We start from the raw sequence: 21,037 nt of genomic DNA, 5'->3' as shown, positions 1-21,037 counted from the left end.
TATAACACACACGCAAGGATCGACCCTTAAAGAAGGCCTCTGATAGGCTGAAAAAAGCATGGCAGTTGACATTCGAGTAAACAAATTTATTAGAGGAAACGAAAAATCTATTTAAATTTGATAACACTAGATAAGTCATGCCGAAATATTGGTGATGATCCGCTTATCAGAGATTACCAGATATTTTGCTGTCGTCATCGACATACGCTTGGAAACAATTGTAAGTAAATATTATTGTATAAACCGCTTTTATATCCATTATTAATATGAAAATTCATAATATTCACTAACATATAATGTTTCTTTCGAATGAATATCATCTAAATCATACAAAGTATATTCAAACTGGAAGCCATGGATTGCCAAAAAATTATTGTTGACTGTGATGCTGGTGCTGATGATGCTTTAGCTTTGATAATATTGATTGAAGCTCATAAACTAAAAAAAGTAAAATTACTTGCCATCACTTGTGTGGCTGGAAACACTAAAGTGGAAAATGTAGTAAATAATGTATTCAGAATATTACACTTGTGTAATAGCACAAACGTAAATAAAACTATTTATGTGAAAATTATTAGTTAGGGTTGACATGATTTCAATAATAATTTAATTTTAAAGATTCCAGTTTATAAAGGAGCATATTCTCCATTACTACATGATGTAGATGCTGCCAAAAGAATATCAGAAAATTTATTTCATGGTTCAGATGGTTTTGGTGATGCTTTCAAAGACAAACCTGATATAAGCAAACTCAAAGAGGAACATGCTACACAGGCATTGCATCGTATAGTTACTGAAAATTATGGTGAAATTATTTAATCGTTTGAGAATTTATTCAATAAGACTTATTTAATTATTTTTAAACTTGTAGAAGAAGTTTCCATTCTTTGTATGGCACCGCTAACAAATATAGCACTTACAATAAAAATGTATCCAGATTTTGCACATTCTGTTAGAAGATTTTTTATTATGGGCGGTAATTTTTCAGGTAAAAAATGATATTTGAACTTAAAATAATAAATAATAATTACTTGATTAAATAATTTTAGCTGTTGGTAACATTACATCCCAAGCAGAATTTAATTTTTATTTTGATCCAGAAAGTGTTCATATCGTATTTTTTAATGCTGCACAAAAATTGTGGTTACTGCCATGGGAAACCACTCTTAAATCATCAATTTCTTTTGTAAGTTTTTATCTTGTTTTTTTCTACTTTTTTTTTTTTTCGAACAGGAACTAAAGATAAGCAAATAATATGTCTATATTCTGTCTATTCATTGTATATACTTAAAAAGTCATTGAATATTTTAGGAATGGAGAGATAATGTTTTTGGAAAAATAGATACACCAGCAGTTGAATTGATGAATGCAATAGAAGAAAACATTTACAAAACAGAACATAGATTTAAAGAAAGTTACAACCCATGTGATTTTTTTATTGCTGCAATACTGTTAAGACCAGATGTTGCTAAAGATATTGGATTCTATTATATTGATATTGAACTTGGTGGTACGAAAACAAGAGGTCAGGTTGTTGTGGATCATTTAATGTCCCATGAACCTAATGCTTACATCATTCAAAACATAGATACTGAAATTTGTAAGGATCTATTAATGTTTGTGGCTAATCCAAATGCAGAAAGCAGTCAAGTTCTATGGGAATAATTTATTTTACACTCATCAGCTTATATATGTACATACCACGGATAAATTTAATCTTAACCCTTTATACAATTTACACGTTCAGGAATGTAACATCCAGCATAGCCTTGACAAGAGACTATATTTACAACTCTAGTTAAAGACTTAAATTGTAAATATTTTTGTAGATATCTATAATTATAATTTAAAAAAGAAATTTAACAAAAAATAAAACATTTGGCTTATTGATAATAATTAAGATGTTGCTTCGCCTTGTTCATTTTGTTGAGCGTCCTGAGATTCTTGAAACTGCTTCCTGGCTTCCCTATTTGATTTCAATAACTCAACCAGCTCTGCATGAATATTATCATTCTTTGATTCTAATGAATCCAATACTAAATTCAGCTGGTCAAGTTGGTCATTAATTGACTGGAATTCTGGAATAAACAATATTGCTTGGCTATTACTATTATTTGAGAGTTAATACGTAAAACTAAATAAGTAAATGTAACGGTGTTGAAATAAAATGTATAAACTGTTAATATTAATACAATCGACTGTTCTCAAAAAGCACTGTACGAGCTGCTTTACTTTATTTTAGTCTAAAAAGTTAACGCCCAAAATCTCGTGATCATTTCAAGTACACTCGGATTTTTCTGAGAATACGTAACTGCAACACGCCAAGATACGTATTTAAATAAACATACCTTCGCTATTTATTTCCTCAACCTCTTCCGATTCTTCAACACCATTTTCTGCGTTATCTTCCTCATTTTCACTCGGATGCACGGCTTTCGCAACCATATTTTCGTCTTTTCCTGCCATTACAAACAGTTTGTAATTGCACTATCAGAATCAGCTGACAGCAAGCTCATTCGCAAATGTTGCGTGAATCTCGTGAAAATGCCGCAAAAAGAATTTAACGCTTTTGATTGGCCTACTTTTCGTCGCGGGTAGTTTAAAATCCATTCAGCTACAAACAATATTTAGTTCTGTAAATTTCTAAATAAAATTAAAATAATACAATTTTATTTCACAACTTTCCTATTTCCATTGTCTTTATTTAAATAATCAATTTCGTAAAATTAAGAAATCAAATTATTTTCGATTTAAATAGCATTTCAGCTGTTAACCAAATTTATCTTAAAAAATTATTCAACTAGATTTCATGTGGAAACCCATATGTATGCAATCAAAACAAATATTTTATTTAATAATTGATTTTATAAAATTTTCGTATAAAATAATATTGTAGCTATTAATTAAATATGAAATTTTCGAACACATTGAGAAAATGTGTTAATTGGTAACAATAAAAGAAGTAATATTTATTGTATTGTTTAGAATGTATTTATCTTCTTATTACTTTTCCAGTCCTCGAGTTGCCCGAAACAAATTAAATTTCAATTCATCAAAATTTGATTGCATAGAAAAGAAATCGTGATTTATGATTGGAATTTAATGAAGACAGCGATTTATAGTCATGAGAAATTATTGATTTGATATGAATAAGTGTTGCTTAAAAAATTGGCAATAAAATGCCAAATTGAGTCACGAGTTAAATCAAACTGGAACTTATAATGAATTAGTTCGAACGATTGGGACGTTCCAAATCATTAATTGGAATTTAGCACAATTTCAAGCATTTTTGCTGTAAGTAAAATGCATTTTGCTTAGCTTATTTTTTATTGCCGTGTGTTTTCTACATATGAATATAAACACACATACACAAATTTATAAATATGAAAAAATGATGTTATCGAAAAAATGCTCCACTTAGCTCGAAGATACAGATTCAAACGAACAAAATGAGTCTTTCCCCCTCTTATAACTCGAATAATTGATCACTGATTTCTCAACATCCTTTTCATCGATCTAACTTTATAATAACGTGTGTAGAATAAGTATCAATTAAAACAACGCCTCATAATTGAGAAATAAAAGACTTAATATACAATATAATTATACCAATTTGGTACACTTTTACCCCGTGTTAATTATCCAATACTTGTCAGTATTATTCTTCTTGCTACGCAGCCGATTTGTGTCTCGCAGCTCTCGCTGCGAGAGATCTTCGAGATGTCACACGGTCCTACCGCAGAAGCTAGAGCTTGTCTATGGGTAGGCGGAATGAGAAGTGCTGAAATTGCACCAAGGACAACTGACGCAGCTACGAGAGCAGTCGATCACCGAAGCAGTTCGGTTACGACGCCAATGCGTTTCAGTTGGGGAGTTACGCCAAACCGAGAGCTTATCAATATGCAAAATTACACGGTTGCGACCAGCCCGAATCCCGGCAATCGCGCGCCCATTGTGCTGGAAAACATCGAGTGCAACCACGTCGGTAACCGATGCCGAGAACAGGGCAGCTGCTGCTACGTCCAGCTGTATGAACGTGGACCTGACCTATCCTGACAAGAATGACACCATCAAGCTCTACGCCGGCTGCATGTGCGTCCTTTAGATATACGACGTCTCTCTCAAACTCCACAATCCCAAATTGCTCTTCAATGACTAGTTGCGAATCACAAATCTATAAGATCGAATGAATTACTCCTCTCCAAAATAGTATTACATAGTTCGGTCGTGGCCAATAACCCAAATCAAAATTAGATCGTTTATTTTGCAAGCAAAGTCAACCTGAATGTTATATTGTAATAACACAACGCGTTTCTCTCGCTTTAAGTACTCGGCTATACTATTCTGACATTATTGCTAAATAAATAAATTAAATGTATTGAACTTTCAAGCGGTCAATAAACAGATTTGTATCAAATGCTACGTGGAATTCTCTTCGAAAGCTTCAACTTATTTAAAACTCATTTAGTACTCAGCCTTGCAAAAATGACTTTATAACAAGAATATCAAGTCAAATTCTTTCAAGATTTGTGAAATAAAGAAAATAGTTAGTTACAATTGAAAAACAAGTAGTTTTATTTATTTTTTTTTATAACACTTTTTCATTTTCTGGTAAGTCTATGGTAATTAATAATTAACAAGAAAAAAACCTTCTTCATCAATGTGTCTACAGTAATTATTAAAAGGTACAATTAGCAAATTACTATGTTGTGTATTCACTTTGTGTAATAATAATAGATAATAATATAATCATAATATTTTTTTCGTCTTTATAATTATAGCGCAATCTCATAATCTTTTGTGTTCTCTCGCGATTTTTCGTCCTCTTTATTTTTCTACAAATATAATAATGTTTATCTAACATTCTTACTTTTTTTGTTTTGTCTCTGTTTGCACATCCACAATTTGGATTATTATCAATCGGCTTGTGTTGTTTACTTTATTTTTTTGTTAATTCAATTGTCATTTGAATCATCATTAATATTTATATTTTATTACTAAAAATACAAATGTTTCACGTGGGATTAATTTTTTAAATTCATTTTGGAGAGCAAAAACTTTCGAGCTTGCTTGCCTTACATATACTGACAGAATAAATTTCTTTTTTTTTTAGTATTTTTACAACGTCCTCGTACTCTCCGTAAAAAATTAAGGGGCTCGCGAAGAAGAAATTTACACTCGACAACAACGTCGTAGTCGTATCCTCTTACCAAGTATAAAAGGAGATTTGTTTTCGTCAGAGTCACTTTTCTTCACACGCACACACGCACATACGCACGCATGTACACACACTCATACACACAGCGGAGCTTTTATTTTTTATACAAAAATGACTCCATTAAGGACCAGACTTTCGCCTTGCGTTTATTTTTTATAAATAATCATTTAATCTTATATTGTACATTGAGAGTTCACTCGGGAAAGCTATGCATACGCAAGTTGCCTCGGCAACAAAATTATTTTATTCTCTCATATTCTTTTTTTATACTATCCTTACTAATTTTTAGATAACCTACTTCATAAGCCCTTTAATGTGATCAGAATTCACTTACAACTAAGGTACCATTATGTACACACGAAGCTTGATCCATTCAATCTTTAATTTATACAATTATTTCAACGTTTTGTGATAAAGTTATAACATGATAATGTCTAGTCTATCTAACTGTTTGATATCAAAGAAATATTTTACAACAAAAATTACAATGTTTGATCGTAGCAATCTTTTTTTCTCTTCCTTTCGCAATGTCTCTTTTTCCAAGTGCGGAATATTGTTCCTTACTTTTTTTTTGACATTTAAGACAATTAAAATAAGCTTTCACATTACACTTTTTCCCATCACAATATAAAGTAAAAATCAAAATAAATTTAATTCTATTTACGCACATTTTCTTTTATGTACAACTTCTCATAGAAACGTAGTATATTTTTACTATATGAGATGGATTTATGCATATACTATTATGTACAAAAACAGCTTTCTCTCCCTAAGATACCATCAACTTTCATGCAGTGAATAATTTAAATTGAACCTGATATGAACATATGAATTAACTATAAAAAATATAAAAAAGGAAAAATAAAAAAAGAAGCTGATACAAGAAACTCGATTGGCGTGTCAAGATCAAGTCGGCTACATAAAAAAAAACAGATAAGAAGACTTCAGTTCTGAAAAATTTCTAATTTAAGCGAAGATATACAATTTTTAGATCATTGCAAAATCATTTGATTCTGAAAACCTATATAAAACTAAAAAATTCTATTCCTGTTAGTCCAGTTTTATAATTTTGACTATTTCTTTTATATCCTCTCTTAAACAAAAAACCAAAAAAATATGCACAAAAGCGACACGTGAAAACCTTTATGCTTTTCTACTAATAACATTGACACTTTAATCGTATATATAAATAAACATTTTTTAACTTCTAAGTAAAAAAACAAATAAGAAAGGGAGGGGACTCACATATATGATTGACCGGTATACAGAATTACTTGCGTGTGTGATGTATTGCATTTAAATGAACCTTAACCTAATAATGAAGAAGAGAAAATAAAGATAATAGAAACACTACAATTAAGCTATAGAGTAGCCAGTATTATTCGATCATTGCCAGTTATCACTGAGAAACGCATGTACACGTAATGGTAAACAAGAATATCTAACTATAAAATTATAGGAAATCATATTGCTTCATTTTCCAATGGTGTCAATATATAATCTAACGATTAAAGGAGACTAATTAAGGAAGATATCGATGTGAGCTTTTAACAATTCAAATTTTGACGACGACAAAGAGAAGTACGTCATAATTTAATATGATGAAGATGATGATGAAGTTATAATATTTTAAATAGTTAGATTTTCTTCCATTTTTGTCGATAAAAATTTGAACCGGTTTTGGTATTTACAATGAAAGTGATGCGTCGCACACCTCCAGAGAAATTATTTACAAAATATATAGCGTTTGTTTTATGTATTAATTATCGTGATTAACATTTTTTCTAATTTTATCATCTGTTCAGTCACCGTTTATCAATTACAATTATCATTATTACTTTTTATAAAGTTCGTGTTTCACTTATTCACCAACGCTGTATTTTTCGAACTTGTTAAATAAGTTTCAACCATCCTAGATACCATATAAACTCTGTAATAATTTTGATCAACTGATAGACTACTGTCTTCTTACTATGAGAATAAAGTTCTTTTTTTTTAATCACACATATGCATTCGAAAAATGAACTATAATAACGTACAGTATTCAAAAGACAAAATAATTTTAACGCGAAACGAACAAGCAAAAGTCTATCAGTGACACATATTTTCTGACGAAAAAGTTACTTAAGAATAAGAGCACAGTCTTGGTCACCGGAATATTCGAAAAAATGTATATATAGCATCAAATTGTTTCAAATTAAGCCGAAAAAAAAAAATAATAAAATAAAAAATTCAACAAATCATTGTTTAAATCAGGCAATGGAACAGACATGCGTGTAATTGTGCGACGGGAGTGGATTCACCAAGGGGAGTCCAGCCACACAGTGACAGCGAGTAGAGTTGTTGGCTTGACCTTGAGCGACGATCCTAGCTAATCGCTGTCAAGGTCACTGTCCGAAGGTCATTTGTTCTCGCGAGATATCCTCCGCCTCTTGGACTGCTCCGTCGCCTCGGCTGCCACTAGAAAATCGTGCCCGCTGTACGAGGTTGTTTTTCGTCAATTAAAAAATGGTTTGATCGTGTGTCTTTATGTGTTGATTGCCGATTATTTCTAAACACATCGTATGCTCAATGTACAATGACAAAGTAACTGCTTTATGGAAAATCTCTTTTTCTTTTTACTTTTGCAATTCAATTTATTTTATGCTTTTAGCTTTTATTTGTATTTACATTTGGTTTTATTTGTTAGGCAGAATTCGAAAATCTATTTTTCAATTCATTTAAAGCTTTCGTTTGTTTTTTGCACACACGTTTTAACAATTTCTTTCAACTTAATTCTAGTGATTTTAACAATGAGAAAAATCGTTCGGTTGATTAAAATTATTGGAAGTTATATTCGTTCAGCATATCGAAAATGCATGCTATGCCAATGCAATCTTTTATTTTATACATTCAATATACAATATAGTGATGTTACGTTGTTGTAAAATTATAAGTACGGCGTTTTGTTAGATAACGATAAAAATAAAACAGAAAAAGGTACTATTTACGCAGTAGATAATAAAGGTGGAAACATAAAAGTAATAACAGTAGCTTAAAAAAACTAAATATCAAACAAATTGGCTAATCAGTACATCGAGGATACGATATATTGATAAGTGATAAAAGAGTGAAGTCATGATAATGATTGATGAAATGAGAGTGCGTAAATATATACTTAGCATAATAATAATAGTAATAATAAATTTCTAAAGAACACAGACGGATGAAATTTCCATAATAAAGAAGTAAACTCGCACGGAGATATTTGTTTTAAGATTATATTTAGAATTAAACAATTTAATATTTTACATACATATTTGATATGAATATTGTTGGAAATTCTTTCTTTACAAATAACATGAGAAGTTAATGTTGTACAAGTGTATTCCAAATACAAACCACTCTCAATTAAACTAATAAACTCAAATAAAATTAAAAACTTAAAACAAATATATATAGGTATTTTTTTATTCATGGACTGGTATTAGGTTCCGTTATAATTTATAGTACATGATGTTCAAATAATATATATATATATCATATATTTCTTTCTCTAATTATAGAGCAATTATTATGTATAAATTCATCATTCTAGCTCTCGTAGATATACATAAAAACAAAACAAAAATTTTTTTTAGTCCATTGTCCATCAGAACTTTATGCGACTATACGTATTTGTTTTTCTTCGATATAAAATCTATCTATATATATTACAAAAAAAATGAAGACATACATGACAACAGTTGCTTTGATTTCACCTGCCTGTATTCTCTCAACGTTTTTCTATAAGATAGACATTTTTCTTTATCAAAAAATCCGTTCCGCACAATATATGTTAAAATGCTCTCAAGGGGATGTGAGATTTCCGAAGCTGCCAAATATCCGTTTAATCTTCTCTTTTTTTACAATAATTCATCGCTTTCTACTGCTTAATTACAAGTATATTATTGATTAGACAATCGCTGTTTCACAATTGTAACTTAAAAGCTCGCATCCATCCGTTATGCACGGGAACAACAAGAATGTACAATGTTATTATATTTCTAATTTCCCGTGTGTATACGGCGATAGAGCGTACATCCCCTTGCGAGCTTGCACACAATAAATATCTCTCTCTCTCTTTCTTTCTTTCTGTCTCTATCAATGGCGTGTTCGTCCATGGAGAATGCACAATTATCACAGCAGTAATATTTATTATCCGCGCGAAGAAAGGAAAGAAGCGATTCAACGCGCGCATTTATTTTTATTGTGTGTCGTGTAGTGTTTCTCTCGGTTTTCTACTCACCAGCAGCTCCACTCCTTGTCTTCCTTCGATTGACGTCTTCCATGGTGCGAGAGGCTCCGCGGGTGTTACCCGCTGGAGTGGCCAATGGCGAAGCAGTGCTTTGTCGTACGGAGCGTCTTGTCGTTACTTCACCAAGCGACTCATTACTCGAAACAGAACTCCCGCGTAGCCTCTCTCTTACTGCCGTCGTATTTACCGTCGTCGTCGTTGACGTTGTCATTGCTGTCGTCGTCATCGTCGTCGTCATCGTCGTCGTCATTGTCGTCGTCGACGTCGTCGAAGCCGTCGTCGTCGTCGTCGTCGTCGTCGTCGTCGTCGACGTCGACGTCGTCATCGTCGTTAATGTCATTGTCGTTGATGGCTGTTGCTGCTGCTGCGTTATAGCTGTTACCGTCGTCATTGTCGTAGTTGATGTTATATGCTGTTGTTGCTGCGTTTGCGTTTGAATGGGAGTTGGGGGCTGCTGGTGCTGGGGTTGTTGCTTTGTCGAAAGCATACGCTGTGTTCGGCCTGTACCTATCGTCGAGTTTTGTAGGTTCCCAGGTTGCTGACCGGTCGTCGTAGGGTTGCCAGTGTTATTTCTGAAATTCGAAAAACTGTTAGTTCCATCGCAATGGTTTCACAACGTAGACGGTAAACTTACTTTTGATCTTTGGGTTTTGGCGAACCAGTTGACAAATCGTCAGCTGCTCGAATTTTAATTTTTGCGGAAACTTCAGACAAATGTTCGTCGTCAGATGATTCTATATCTACAAGCATTGGTCCTTGAGCTAAAATATTAATTAAGATCGATATTTAATGATTTTTAATGTAGTAAAAAGCTATCTACGAAATATGCACACAAACTAAGATACAAATAATATATACAACTAATAATAACTAAAAATAAACACACAAATCTAAAACTTCAAAATTACAATATCAAATATCATAATATTCAAAATATATATACACAACATCAAGATACAATAAAAAATAAAGGTCCTTTTTGTAAGATCAACTTTTTTATAAACTGGCTTAGTCAACATGTCCTTTGAATCTTCGCTACTAAATTTATGTATATTTTACTATAAAAGAGCAATAATTTATCTATAATTAATTCGTTATTATCTAATCCACAGGTTTCAAGTCTCTTACTTTGGAATATATTAATACTGTTATATAACTTTCAGCTATAGAAATGTGGCTTATATTTGTTATTTTACAGTTAATAAAAATACGTACATAGCTCAACAGATTAATGATTTTTAGGAATTTGAACGATACAATTGTATTTAGTGTTATCTTTTTTAAATAATTCGAATCAATTAAATTATTGCAATAATCACAAAAATAAGTAATAAACAACACAAAATATAAATATATAAACTAGATCTGGAAGAGAACATAAACAATATTATAAAACAGAAAAATAAAATTTTTAATTAAAAAAACAACGCCAAATTCCAAACAAACAATTCCAAAAGTATCATTTCTTGTACGTTCCTAAGCCCATTAACCAATTGAACGTGGCATCGTCAAGTATGAATATCAATCCGCTGGTCATCAGAGAGAGTATCAATAAACACCTTTCTTTGCCCTGGACAAAATGTTGCATGCCTTCTTGGCCGGATGTAGATCCTTGGCCGAAGTGAGTTGCCTCTTATTAGGACCAGTAGTGGTAGCCTCGTCTACGTCCATGCAAGCCTTAATAAGTCCGGCGGCGTTCTCCGAGCATTTTCGTTTACCTGTCCGTTGCTGGTGCGGCTGCGTCGGCTCCTCGTTGTTAGAAGCAACGCTGCTTTCGCTCTCCTGCCTCTTGCGTTTGCTCGTGGTCTTGGGCAACGGCGACAATTTGTTAGTCTTGGCTGGCTGCTGCACGACTGCCGATGCTGCCGCCGTGGTTTTGGCATAAGGCGAAATACTTCGACGTTCGGCTGGACTGTTCAACGACGTCTTTTGCGAGCGAGTGCGAAGAGAACGTTTCTCCGCGCTAGCCCCAGAATCGTTGGGGATCTCGATGAGTAACTGCTCGAGCAAAGACTTGCCACGTGTCCCTTGCTCATGACTGTTGAAATGCGTGCTTGTAGCGGTGGTAGTGGCCGTCGCGGTCGTTGTCGTGTTGGATTCGTCGGTTTCCTCGATGCAGATGACGTCCTGGCGACCTTCAAGTTCCTGCTTCCGTCGACGTTTTCGCGCTATCACTGTCGTTACCACCGACAACTCGGCGTTTTCCGGTGCTGGACTCGGAGTTTCGTCTCGCTGCAGTACCGCCGGATTCGAGTATGTGTACAGCGGTGGTGTTATTCGAATCGGCTGTGGATCGTCGTTTGCCAATGGTGACTGCGCCGCTTCCTCTTTCACTTCGATCTTTGTTATCTCTTGTTTGATTTCCTTTGTCTCCTTTGTCTCCTCCGCCTCTTTCATTTCCTTCGCTTCTTTTGCTTCTTTCGCTTCTTTCGCTTCTTTCGCTTCTGTCGCTTCTTTCGCTTCTTTCGCTTCTTTTGCTTCTTTCGCTTCTTTCACCTCTTTCGCCTCTTTCGCTTCTTTCGCCTCTTTCACTTCTTTTACTTCCGCCGCCAGCACTTCTTTTATTTCTTTTTTCACTTCTGCACCTTCAAGTTGTTGCTGCCTCGTATCTTCGATTTCCGGCTCCTCTTTTTTTACCTCCAGTTCTACCACGTGGTTCTCCGTAACAACAGGCACTGCACTAGTACTACTATCACTTAACCTAGACTCGCCGCCCTTGCCGCCGCCGACGAGCAGAGTTGGCTTTTTGTCCTCGACAACATTAATAACGTTCGTCGCCGTCGTCGTCTCTTCGTCATTATTACACTTGGGTTCCTCTTTCACCATCACTACCGTCACTTCCGACGACTGCACTTCACTTATTACCGTCGGCGTCGTCTTATCGCTGCTGCCGTCTTCCTCAGCTTTGACATCCAGCTCCAAGTGGTTTTGTTCCGCTACGGCAACGTTTGAACACATATCGTTACTAACTGTCGAGGAAGGCACGTTGTTGCTCTTGTTGCTGACTGCTACTATCGTCGCCGTTGACGGTTCCACTACCACCTGAGACTGTTGAGACTGCACCGGCCTGTGTAGCGGGGATTCACCTTGATTTGGCGACTTCTCTGACAACGCGTCCATCGACTCAATACCACTGTCTTCGGCGCCGTTATTATTGTTGGAGGCGTTAGCACTTGCTTCAAGGGTAGAGTTCTCCAACAGTCTCTGCTTGACTTTCGCCTCCGTGACGTTGATCTCGCCGATCGGTAGTATAGCTTTCTCCACTAACTCTTTCGCCGCTATCACCACGGATTCAGTCGTCGTCACGGGGTTTGACGTTTTTAATAGCGTCACCCTTTGAACGGTTGTCTCGACTTTGTTGGGCGCGATGTTCATCTGTTTGGCCAATGCTAGATGATCCACTACCAGTTTCTGCCGATCGTTCGCATGATTCTTGAGCTTTTCAGCCAGATCTTCTTGAATGAAGCTTTGAGATTCCAAGTCTTTTTCATCGACAAGGCTCAATCGGCGACGTTTTTCTTGACTCGCTAGCTCCTTACGAACACCATTGGGTTCATGTTGTCGGACTGGCTCGCTAATACGTCGCACTTCGCCGACTTTTTTAAGATCATTCATTTCCGTCGGCGTCGTCGTTGCCGGTGTTATTGTCGTCGTTGTCGACGTCGTTGTCACCGCCACCGTTGTCGTATTAACAGACTCTGACGGCGATAAACTTTTCTTGAGACTCGCTTGAGGGACAGTGCTCGTGGCGATGGCCGTGTCCGGACCCTTATAACCAAGTTTCCGCCATTTTGCTGCATTATCGAGAATCCGTCCACCAGAGAGAAGATTTTGTTCTCGGTGAAGACCCTCTATAGGTTCCACTTTCTTCTTTGAGTCTCTTCTCTTGGTTTTGCCTGCAACGAAATGTGTTGATCTTTTTTTAATAACCTGAATTTAATAGATGCTAATGATCACTTATTAAACTATACCACAAAAAAATAGAACTAAAAAATTATAAGCAAACGTTTATTTGTTTTCTATAAAAAAATTACTTTGGCAATTATACACGTTATTTTTATCGTAGTTTTCATTCACTTTCAGTGCAATTATAAGGTGGAAATTATTCTTATATCTGGCCTTGTTCCTTTATTATTTTTCAATGAACATTCGAAAATCATGAAAAATTTTAGTAGTCTGTAGTGTACTCACCTCCGCCAATTTTATGCTCATTCGTGTGATTAACCAGTTCAGTCTCTGCCAAGACTGCTTGCGGCTGTTGTAGTAGTTGTTGCTGCAACTGCTGCTGTAACTGTGTTTGCGTATTCTGCATAACCGGTGTTTGCTGCTGCAACTGCTGTTGATTGAGTACGGAAGGTTTGTGCTTGAGAGGCGATGGTATTCTACTGTTTAGCGGCAAATCGTCAACGTCACCGCTACTCGTAACTTTGTTCGGCGGTTGTTGCGACTGTTGTTGCTGATGTAGATGCTGCGGTTGTTGTTGTAGTGGTAGCCGCGTTCCTAATTCCATTGGAGATGCGTTACCACTTCCGCCACTACTGCTACCGCTACTCGTATTCTCCTGTTTTAAGGCATTGCTCTTGGCCACCATGGTCACGAGCGCATTGTTCACCTTCGCCACGGCATTCGCACTGTTTACTATGGCGGAGCTGGATAAAGGCATTTTTGAGGAGGACGATGTTCCTGAAATAGTTTTGTACAGTCAAGTGTAACTAAATATTCTTTTTACAAAAACTTTAATATTAATATCAAACATTACTCACCGATAATCATATTAAGAGATTTCTTCTGCAAAAGCTTATTGCCATCGGTAGCGTCTTTCATCTTCTTCAGTTTCCCCCGGCGTTTAACGCCCGCCGCATCATGATCAACTGCTTCTTTCAGCAACTTCTTCTCTTTCTTACCTATTTGTACAACCGAGGCGTTTCGACCTCGTAATGATATATGAAGTGGCGGTACTCGCGGTTCTTCTGAACCTGGACTCGCATTACCAGTAACTGCCGCCATCGCACTTGGACTGCTACTGGAACTTATCGAGCCACCGACGTTAACACTACTGTTATTACTTGCATTGCTCGCCGTAGTTGCATTTGCACTTGGCGTAATGGGCTTCACTGCTGTCTTGTCCGCTTTGCGCACCGTCGGCGCATTTACGAACGATACATCCACTTTGTATGCTGGCGTCACTGGCTCTGATTTTTCGAGTTTCAGTCTGAAATAGGTTAACCAAGAAATTAATACTACTTTCTAATTAATAACGGATTGAGCTGAGAAAAATTAGTACCTAAGTTTGATTTTCTCTGTTGGCATGGGACTATGCGAATCCCTATTAGATTTGAGTCTGTTATGTTTCAAGCTGCCTTCACTTGCAGTGGACTTCGTTGTTGCTTCGGAATCCGACTGATCAGTATTGGTGGTGGTGTCGTTTCTCCGCGAGAAGTTACTATCCGCGTCATCATCCGAGAATATTGAATTAGATCTGTCGTTTGACGGCGATTGATAAGAAAAGAAGTCATCCTGTGCTTCGAGGGCACTTTCTGGCTCCGATTCCGAAGTATCGCTAGGCATTGGTTCCAGTAGACCTGACAACGGATTTATCAGATACTGTCTAGGTTTACCCGACGATGTATATTCCGGTTCCGCAGGTACTTCATCGACTTTGGCTGACTCGCTATTTGCAGTTATGGTGATTGGATTGTTGCTCAGATTCGATGTCGAAACGGTTGTATTCGTCTGTGGTATTGCTACTGTTGGGGCTATCACTGTCTTCGTGAGATGCTAAAAATAGAAAAGAAAAAGAGATACAAATAGGTTTCTTTTAATAGGATGTAAAAAAGTGCATGTGCGTATATACTTTCGGTAAACTGCCGCCGCTTTGCGAAAAGGCATCAGGTGCCGTTTGAGCAACAATCGTTTGCGGTGCTCCGGCGACAGCAATATTTTGTTGCTGTTGTTGGTGCTGCGTGGTAGCTGTCCACGTCGTGGTCCCATTCGTCACATCAAAGCTATTCCTGTTCAGTATATTTTGGCTATACCGGAAATCATTCGTTGTTCCAGCATCTACATTCGCTTGACTCTTCGACTGATTCAAGTGTATCTGTTGCTGCACGTTTAGCGTTTGTTGTTGCAGCTGTTGTTGCTGGGTTAGTAACTGCAATTGTTGTACTGGGATTTGTTGTTGCGACTGTTGAGGTACATGTTGCAGTTGCTGACGCTGTGGGTATGGAGGTGGTGTTTGTTGTTGTGGTGGCGTGCTAACAGTCTGCATTGACTATAATAAATTGATTTTTTTTATTTTTATCATTAGTCATTATTTTAAGTTAAATGCGATATTTAAATACAATGTTATTTCCCTGACTGTTCTCTTACAAATACTAATGTTGATATATTTGTTAAATAGGGGAAAATATTACGAAACAAAAATGAAAGAATTAAAGTACTACGATGACAATGCAAATATTCTATCTCGATTTTTTGTTTAGTAAATTATTATTTTGAATTAAGAATATCATGAAAAGTTTACTAATAACTTTCTAATAGGTAACTTAACATTCATGACAAATTTTAATTGTTAAAAATATAATTTATTGTATGTTCATAGTTCATAAAAATTGCTTTCTTTTTTGTTTTTTGAGAGAACCTGAATGAAATCTATTTTTCTTCATCAACGGTATAGGTACCAACTCCGTTTTTCCCGCATACTATATTAAAATAAGTATTATATAAAAACAAGAATAAATTAATACAATAAAAAACACACCCTGATTGGCTGATAGACAAGCCGCTGCTGATTTACATTGACCCCCACGACAGTTTGAGTTTGCTGAAGCATCGGTTGCTGTTGCTGCAACAGTTGACCGGTGCTCGTGGGACTTGGCTGTTGTATAACTGGCGCTCCGGCGGTGATCTGTTGCTGCATTTGCTGCTGAGGCTGTATCAGCTGCGCTTGCGTCGTCAGACTTTGCTGCTGCTGGTTCAGTTGTGATTGTTGTTGCAATAGCAACTGCTGTTGCCGTTGTTGCGATGGTGTCCTTACCTATAATCCATTCGTATGCTTGTTCTTAAGATTCACAGAATTAAAAATTTTCATTCCATAGCGAATTCATAGCAACTTTTTAGAGATAGAAAAATGGATACTATAAAAAGAAAACTTTTCCCCTAAATGGTAATATGGTGATAAAATTAAAAAAAAAGTTAAAGAAAGAACAAAAAATCAATTGCTTTAGCTGTAATTGCATATTCGAAAGTAAAAACTACATCGAATTCCTATAAAAGCAAATTGATTTCCATGTAATATTCTAATTATTAATGATAGCAGTATCACTGTGATCTATTTTACTGAAATGAGATTGACATTGAATTTGACAAACTGATACAATAATTTAAAAATTGTGCATTCATCGCCTCCTTTGGTGTTTGTAATTTATCAGTATAACATTTTTCAATATTTCATTCGTCTAATTCTGTATAATCATGTCCACCGTTTAATCACAATACACTTAAAAAGAAAAAAACGTCAAAAGCAATTAAGAATAGCTAACCTGTTGACCGTTAACAGGAAACCTTGCGGCCAACTGCGTTTGCACCTGCTGCTGTTGAGTGGCAGGCCTATAAGTGAGTTCCTGCCTGATGGGGAACTGCTTCTGTTGGATTTGTACTTGCATGGCCGTCTGCTGTGGCAGCGGTTGAGGCACTGTTGACGGAGCATTAACCTGTGCGAAAGCTGAGGGTCCATGTCCCGTTCCAATATCCGCGATCAATGCTGTCGACACGATTAGATCCTCGGTTCGCAGTGAATCGAGGCTCGTTGGCGGTGGCGACTCTACCAGATCTTTCCTTCTGACCGTTGGCTTTTTTTGTGGTCGTATTCGGTTCGCTACCGATACATCTACCACTGCTGGTGGTAACATTTTTTGTTGTTGTTGGTGCTGTTGTTGTTGCTGCTGTTGCTGTTGAGGCGCAGATGTACCACTGCCATCATTTTGCAATAGATTAACGAGAAGGGGACTCGATAAAGCTACTTGATTGCCTGGCATCGTTGCGGATACGCCGATTACTGAGTTCGCTGTCAAGGCATTACTATTATTCGGCGATGGACTAGATGCCATGACGTTCGATGATTTGTACTGACTTTGACCGACAACTGCCACCTGAAAAATTAATTTTACATATTGGATAATGCGAAATTAGCATTTTTTTTAAACTTTATAAGCTATTTGAATTTTTTTAAAACAAATATGATGAAAATAAAACGGTCAGAAAACTTATGTATATCATTTATCAACATTGAAACAAATGATTGACGTAAAAAATTGCTTTCACAATTTTTCAGACTTCAAAATAGAAAATCTATCGCAAAAAATAAAAATAGTACATAATTTACCGGCTGCGTTACCGCACGAACAGCCTGTGGCGAGCTATCACCCGCGATAATGCCATCCTGGTTGACAACAGTAGCGGCAGCATTGGCGGCTGGATAAGGCGGTGGCGGTTGATTATGATGCTTGAATTGCACTGGTACCGCTTTGACAGCATTACCCGCGGCTTCGACTCGACTGTGAATAGCTTGTGCCGCGTGTGTCATACTGGCAAACGGGAAAGGTCCATTGTAACTTGGCGTCCTCGGTGATGCACTACTGGTACTTGGAACCTGAAGACTCGTACTGCCACTGGTACCGCTCACCGTGCTTGGTTGAGCATTCTTTGTAAGAAACGCTGGAATTGGATCACAGTCTGTGGGCGCGACCACGTTCGGCGAACGGAATGGTGGTGGCTTTTCTGACGATGGACCTACACACACACATATATGTATTTAGCAAAATATTTAAAATAAAGGCAAATGAGAACTGGTAAAAACCGTGTATAAGTACCAGCTGCAATGATTTGAGCGACATTATGAAGTGTCGACGAGATGCTGGCAGTCGCTGCGTTGCTAGGTCCAGGCACAGAAGTAGCATTACTGTCTAAACTAGTTGCATTATTGCTGGAATCACTTTGGGATTCTTTGCTTCCATTTTCTTGTGACGCTGGCCCTGAGTGCAGCACTATCTCTTGCGTTTCCCCGCCATATCGTCCAGCTATCCTTAGTGAGATCACCTATTGACAAATTAGAAACATTTGGTAAGTAATCAGTAAATTAATAAAGGTTAAGGACAAAAAAAATAGGATTATACCTGATCTCCTTCTACTTGAACAGAAAGTATACCGAGCTGTGTGAGGGTGGCAGAACCTTGGGCTGCCAGCTCTCGTAACTTCAAAGCAGCTTCTTTGGGTATCGAAAATGTTACCCGCACTGAATTCCATGGTTCTACTTTATCAACTCTTAGCTCTTGTTCCTTATCTACAAGGAAATAAAATCATTTATCATTAATCCAAATTGTGAGATTATAAAAGTTCGCTAGCTTTTTAAACTGTTTGTTTACCTTTGCAGACAAGGACTTTGAGACGGTCAACAATAACTTTGAATTTTTCTGGAAAATCTGGATCTTGTATGTCTCCCTCACACGTTACCACTGTTTCAATTAGATCACCATCACTATCAGCCGCCATTTCTAAAAACAGACGAAAGATTCATAACTTGTTAAAAAAATAGATAGGTTAAGTTTGGTGATCAACAAGATTTTGAACAACTGGATTTGACTGACAATTACAACATAAAATTAGAATGAAAAAGCAGAAAATACTTACCAACAATTAATCACATAACTACCCAAGTAACCTGGGAACACCTTAGGGTACAGTGAAATCTCTGCGTAGCAAAATGCTGCCTTTATAATTTGAAAGCAAACATTCTAAATCCATCCAGTGTCACATATCTATCAATTCTGCTTCCTACAATAATTACAACATGGTGATTAGCTAATTAATATACAATGTTGAAAAATAAATAAGTGAGTGATAATTGTGATATTATTAACTATACTGAACATATTCATTCTTCATTCACACATACTTTGTTATAAGGAAATAAATAAAGAGTCTACTACAATTAACCTCAAGACATAGAGTCAAAATGAATTCTCTTTTCCATTTACACACTAGAGCCATGATCATAGCATAATGACCAACAATTTTTTGAATACTGGTCAAGCAATAACTAAGAACAACTTCTGCATGTTAATAATCAATTCATCAAATGAAATAAGATAACAGCCCTGAGAAAAAGTAAATAAACTACCACTACTGGCAGCAATATTTCCTTGGCTCTCTTATCAAGCATACTTTTTTTTCTTCCTCTTTCTTATTCATTCACACACTCTCTCTTCATTGCACAAGGAAATATCAGCACTATTTCTAAGAAGCCATCAGATTCAAGGCTTGATGCACTATAATTAAGCCATCCATACATCCTGCACACCGACTTCTCTAGAGAACCAAGCAAACCTCCCTGTCAAGAGCCTGGGTTGACGATTGAAGAATGACCTAACCAAAATACGGAGCAAAAACAATGAGCATATTTATCGATGAAATACCGTTTACATCTGTTAGCAAGTTAATATCACGCAAACACATTGCACAGACACCCGGTTGTAACTCTCGCGCGGGTGCTTGCATATGCAGCGGCAGCGGTTGCGGCGGCGGCGCGCATGTACACCGACGCACTCTTACACACATACACAGACAGGCAGCAGCAGCAGGCACTGAGGAGAGCTGAGCGCGGGCCACCATTTTGTCCCGTCGGGGGAGGTGCGCGTAAAACCTCATGTCCAGGCTTTAAGCCGTAACATTTGACACATACACACACCGTACACACCAGAGAGCTATGCCCGATCTATCGATATATTCAGCGGCAATTACCCCATTATGTCCCGGCGATGCTGCCGCTCGCGCTCAGTCGAGTATGCCGCTCTCACTCTCTCTCCACCGTCTGTGTTGATCTTTCCACCTGGAGAGAGAGAGAGTGAGTCGAACGCGCGACTCGGCACGACTGCACGTCAACGAGCTTTCTGCGTGCGAAAATAGGGAGAAACAGCAATTGACCAGGATGGTTTATTCAAGCGACGACGTAGTCTCCGTCGTCGCGGATCGGAGATGGGGGTGGCTGGATAGTGGCGGCGCTGCTGAGAGTTCAGCGAGTTTTTGCCTTGCTCTCTCGTTCGCTTCTTGGTGTCTGAAGAGAACCGCTGCGAGCGCGGTGTAACACACACGAGACACAAGTTACTTGCGGTCCTAACGACAACTCCGCGAATCTCGTTTGCTCTTGGCCATGTTATCGCGGCGCGACCAAACGATGCACCACGACACACGAGCAGGCGGACTAGCACTCGTAAAACGCCATGGACAATAACAAGGTGCCGCCATTTGCAATGCGGCCAACTGACATGCGCAAATCAATCGCGCGGGGCACCACGGGAGATTGCTCGCATGCGGGACAAGGACGGACTATCGAATATTCTCTAAGAAAGCGCCTGCGAGAAAGAGATAGATTATGTAGATCGTGCTGGTTGGGATAAAGATTGAGGTGACGCCTTGTGGCGATTTCTGCAGATCGGAAAGACCGAATATGTGTTATACATATCTGTGGGTTGCACGAGGGTCGAGGA

At 37.2% G+C, this 21,037-nt stretch overlaps 3 protein-coding genes across 4 annotated transcripts; 1 reads left to right on the top strand and 2 right to left on the bottom strand.

The window, feature by feature from the left end:
- Position 1: 1 nt before the first annotated feature.
- LOC131672837 (nucleoside hydrolase-like) lies at positions 2-1,681 on the top strand. The gene is made up of 6 exons (XM_058950331.1): positions 2-220; positions 336-546; positions 619-805; positions 872-988; positions 1,050-1,186; positions 1,312-1,681. The coding sequence occupies exons 2-6, from the start codon at positions 355-357 to the stop codon at positions 1,663-1,665; spliced, it is 987 nt and encodes a 328-aa protein (XP_058806314.1). The 5' UTR covers positions 2-220; positions 336-354; the 3' UTR covers positions 1,666-1,681.
- A 22-nt stretch (positions 1,682-1,703) lies between these two features.
- On the bottom strand, positions 1,704-2,505 carry LOC131672844 (bublin coiled-coil protein-like). Its single transcript, XM_058950341.1, has 2 exons — positions 2,349-2,505; positions 1,704-2,078 (listed from the first exon to the last, which is right to left on the bottom strand). The coding sequence occupies exons 1-2, from the start codon at positions 2,464-2,466 to the stop codon at positions 1,897-1,899; spliced, it is 300 nt and encodes a 99-aa protein (XP_058806324.1). The 5' UTR covers positions 2,467-2,505; the 3' UTR covers positions 1,704-1,896.
- A 2,106-nt stretch (positions 2,506-4,611) lies between these two features.
- LOC131672833 (serine-rich adhesin for platelets) lies at positions 4,612-20,765 on the bottom strand. Of its 2 annotated transcripts, none has more exons than XM_058950324.1 (16): positions 20,292-20,765; positions 19,182-19,325; positions 18,917-19,045; positions 18,668-18,834; positions 18,365-18,590; positions 17,878-18,284; positions 17,036-17,644; positions 16,255-16,530; positions 15,349-15,765; positions 14,779-15,272; positions 14,258-14,706; positions 13,686-14,177; positions 11,054-13,390; positions 10,129-10,255; positions 9,486-10,066; positions 4,612-7,695 (listed from the first exon to the last, which is right to left on the bottom strand). In XM_058950324.1, the coding sequence occupies exons 3-16, from the start codon at positions 19,041-19,043 to the stop codon at positions 7,679-7,681; spliced, it is 6,726 nt and encodes a 2,241-aa protein (XP_058806307.1). In that variant the 5' UTR covers positions 19,044-19,045; positions 19,182-19,325; positions 20,292-20,765; the 3' UTR covers positions 4,612-7,678. The 2 variants fall into 2 exon arrangements, with proteins under 2 accessions (XP_058806307.1, XP_058806306.1); XM_058950323.1 differs by having other exon boundaries at positions 4,612-7,678.
- Between the last annotated feature and the right edge of the window lie 272 nt (positions 20,766-21,037).

This window comes from Phymastichus coffea, unplaced genomic scaffold (genome assembly GCF_024137745.1).
Source record: "Phymastichus coffea isolate CEN01 unplaced genomic scaffold, Cenicafe_Pcof_1.1 PCOF00159, whole genome shotgun sequence".
NCBI classification, from domain to species: domain Eukaryota; kingdom Metazoa; phylum Arthropoda; class Insecta; order Hymenoptera; family Eulophidae; genus Phymastichus; species Phymastichus coffea.
This window is presented reverse-complemented; position numbering and strand designations above follow the sequence as displayed.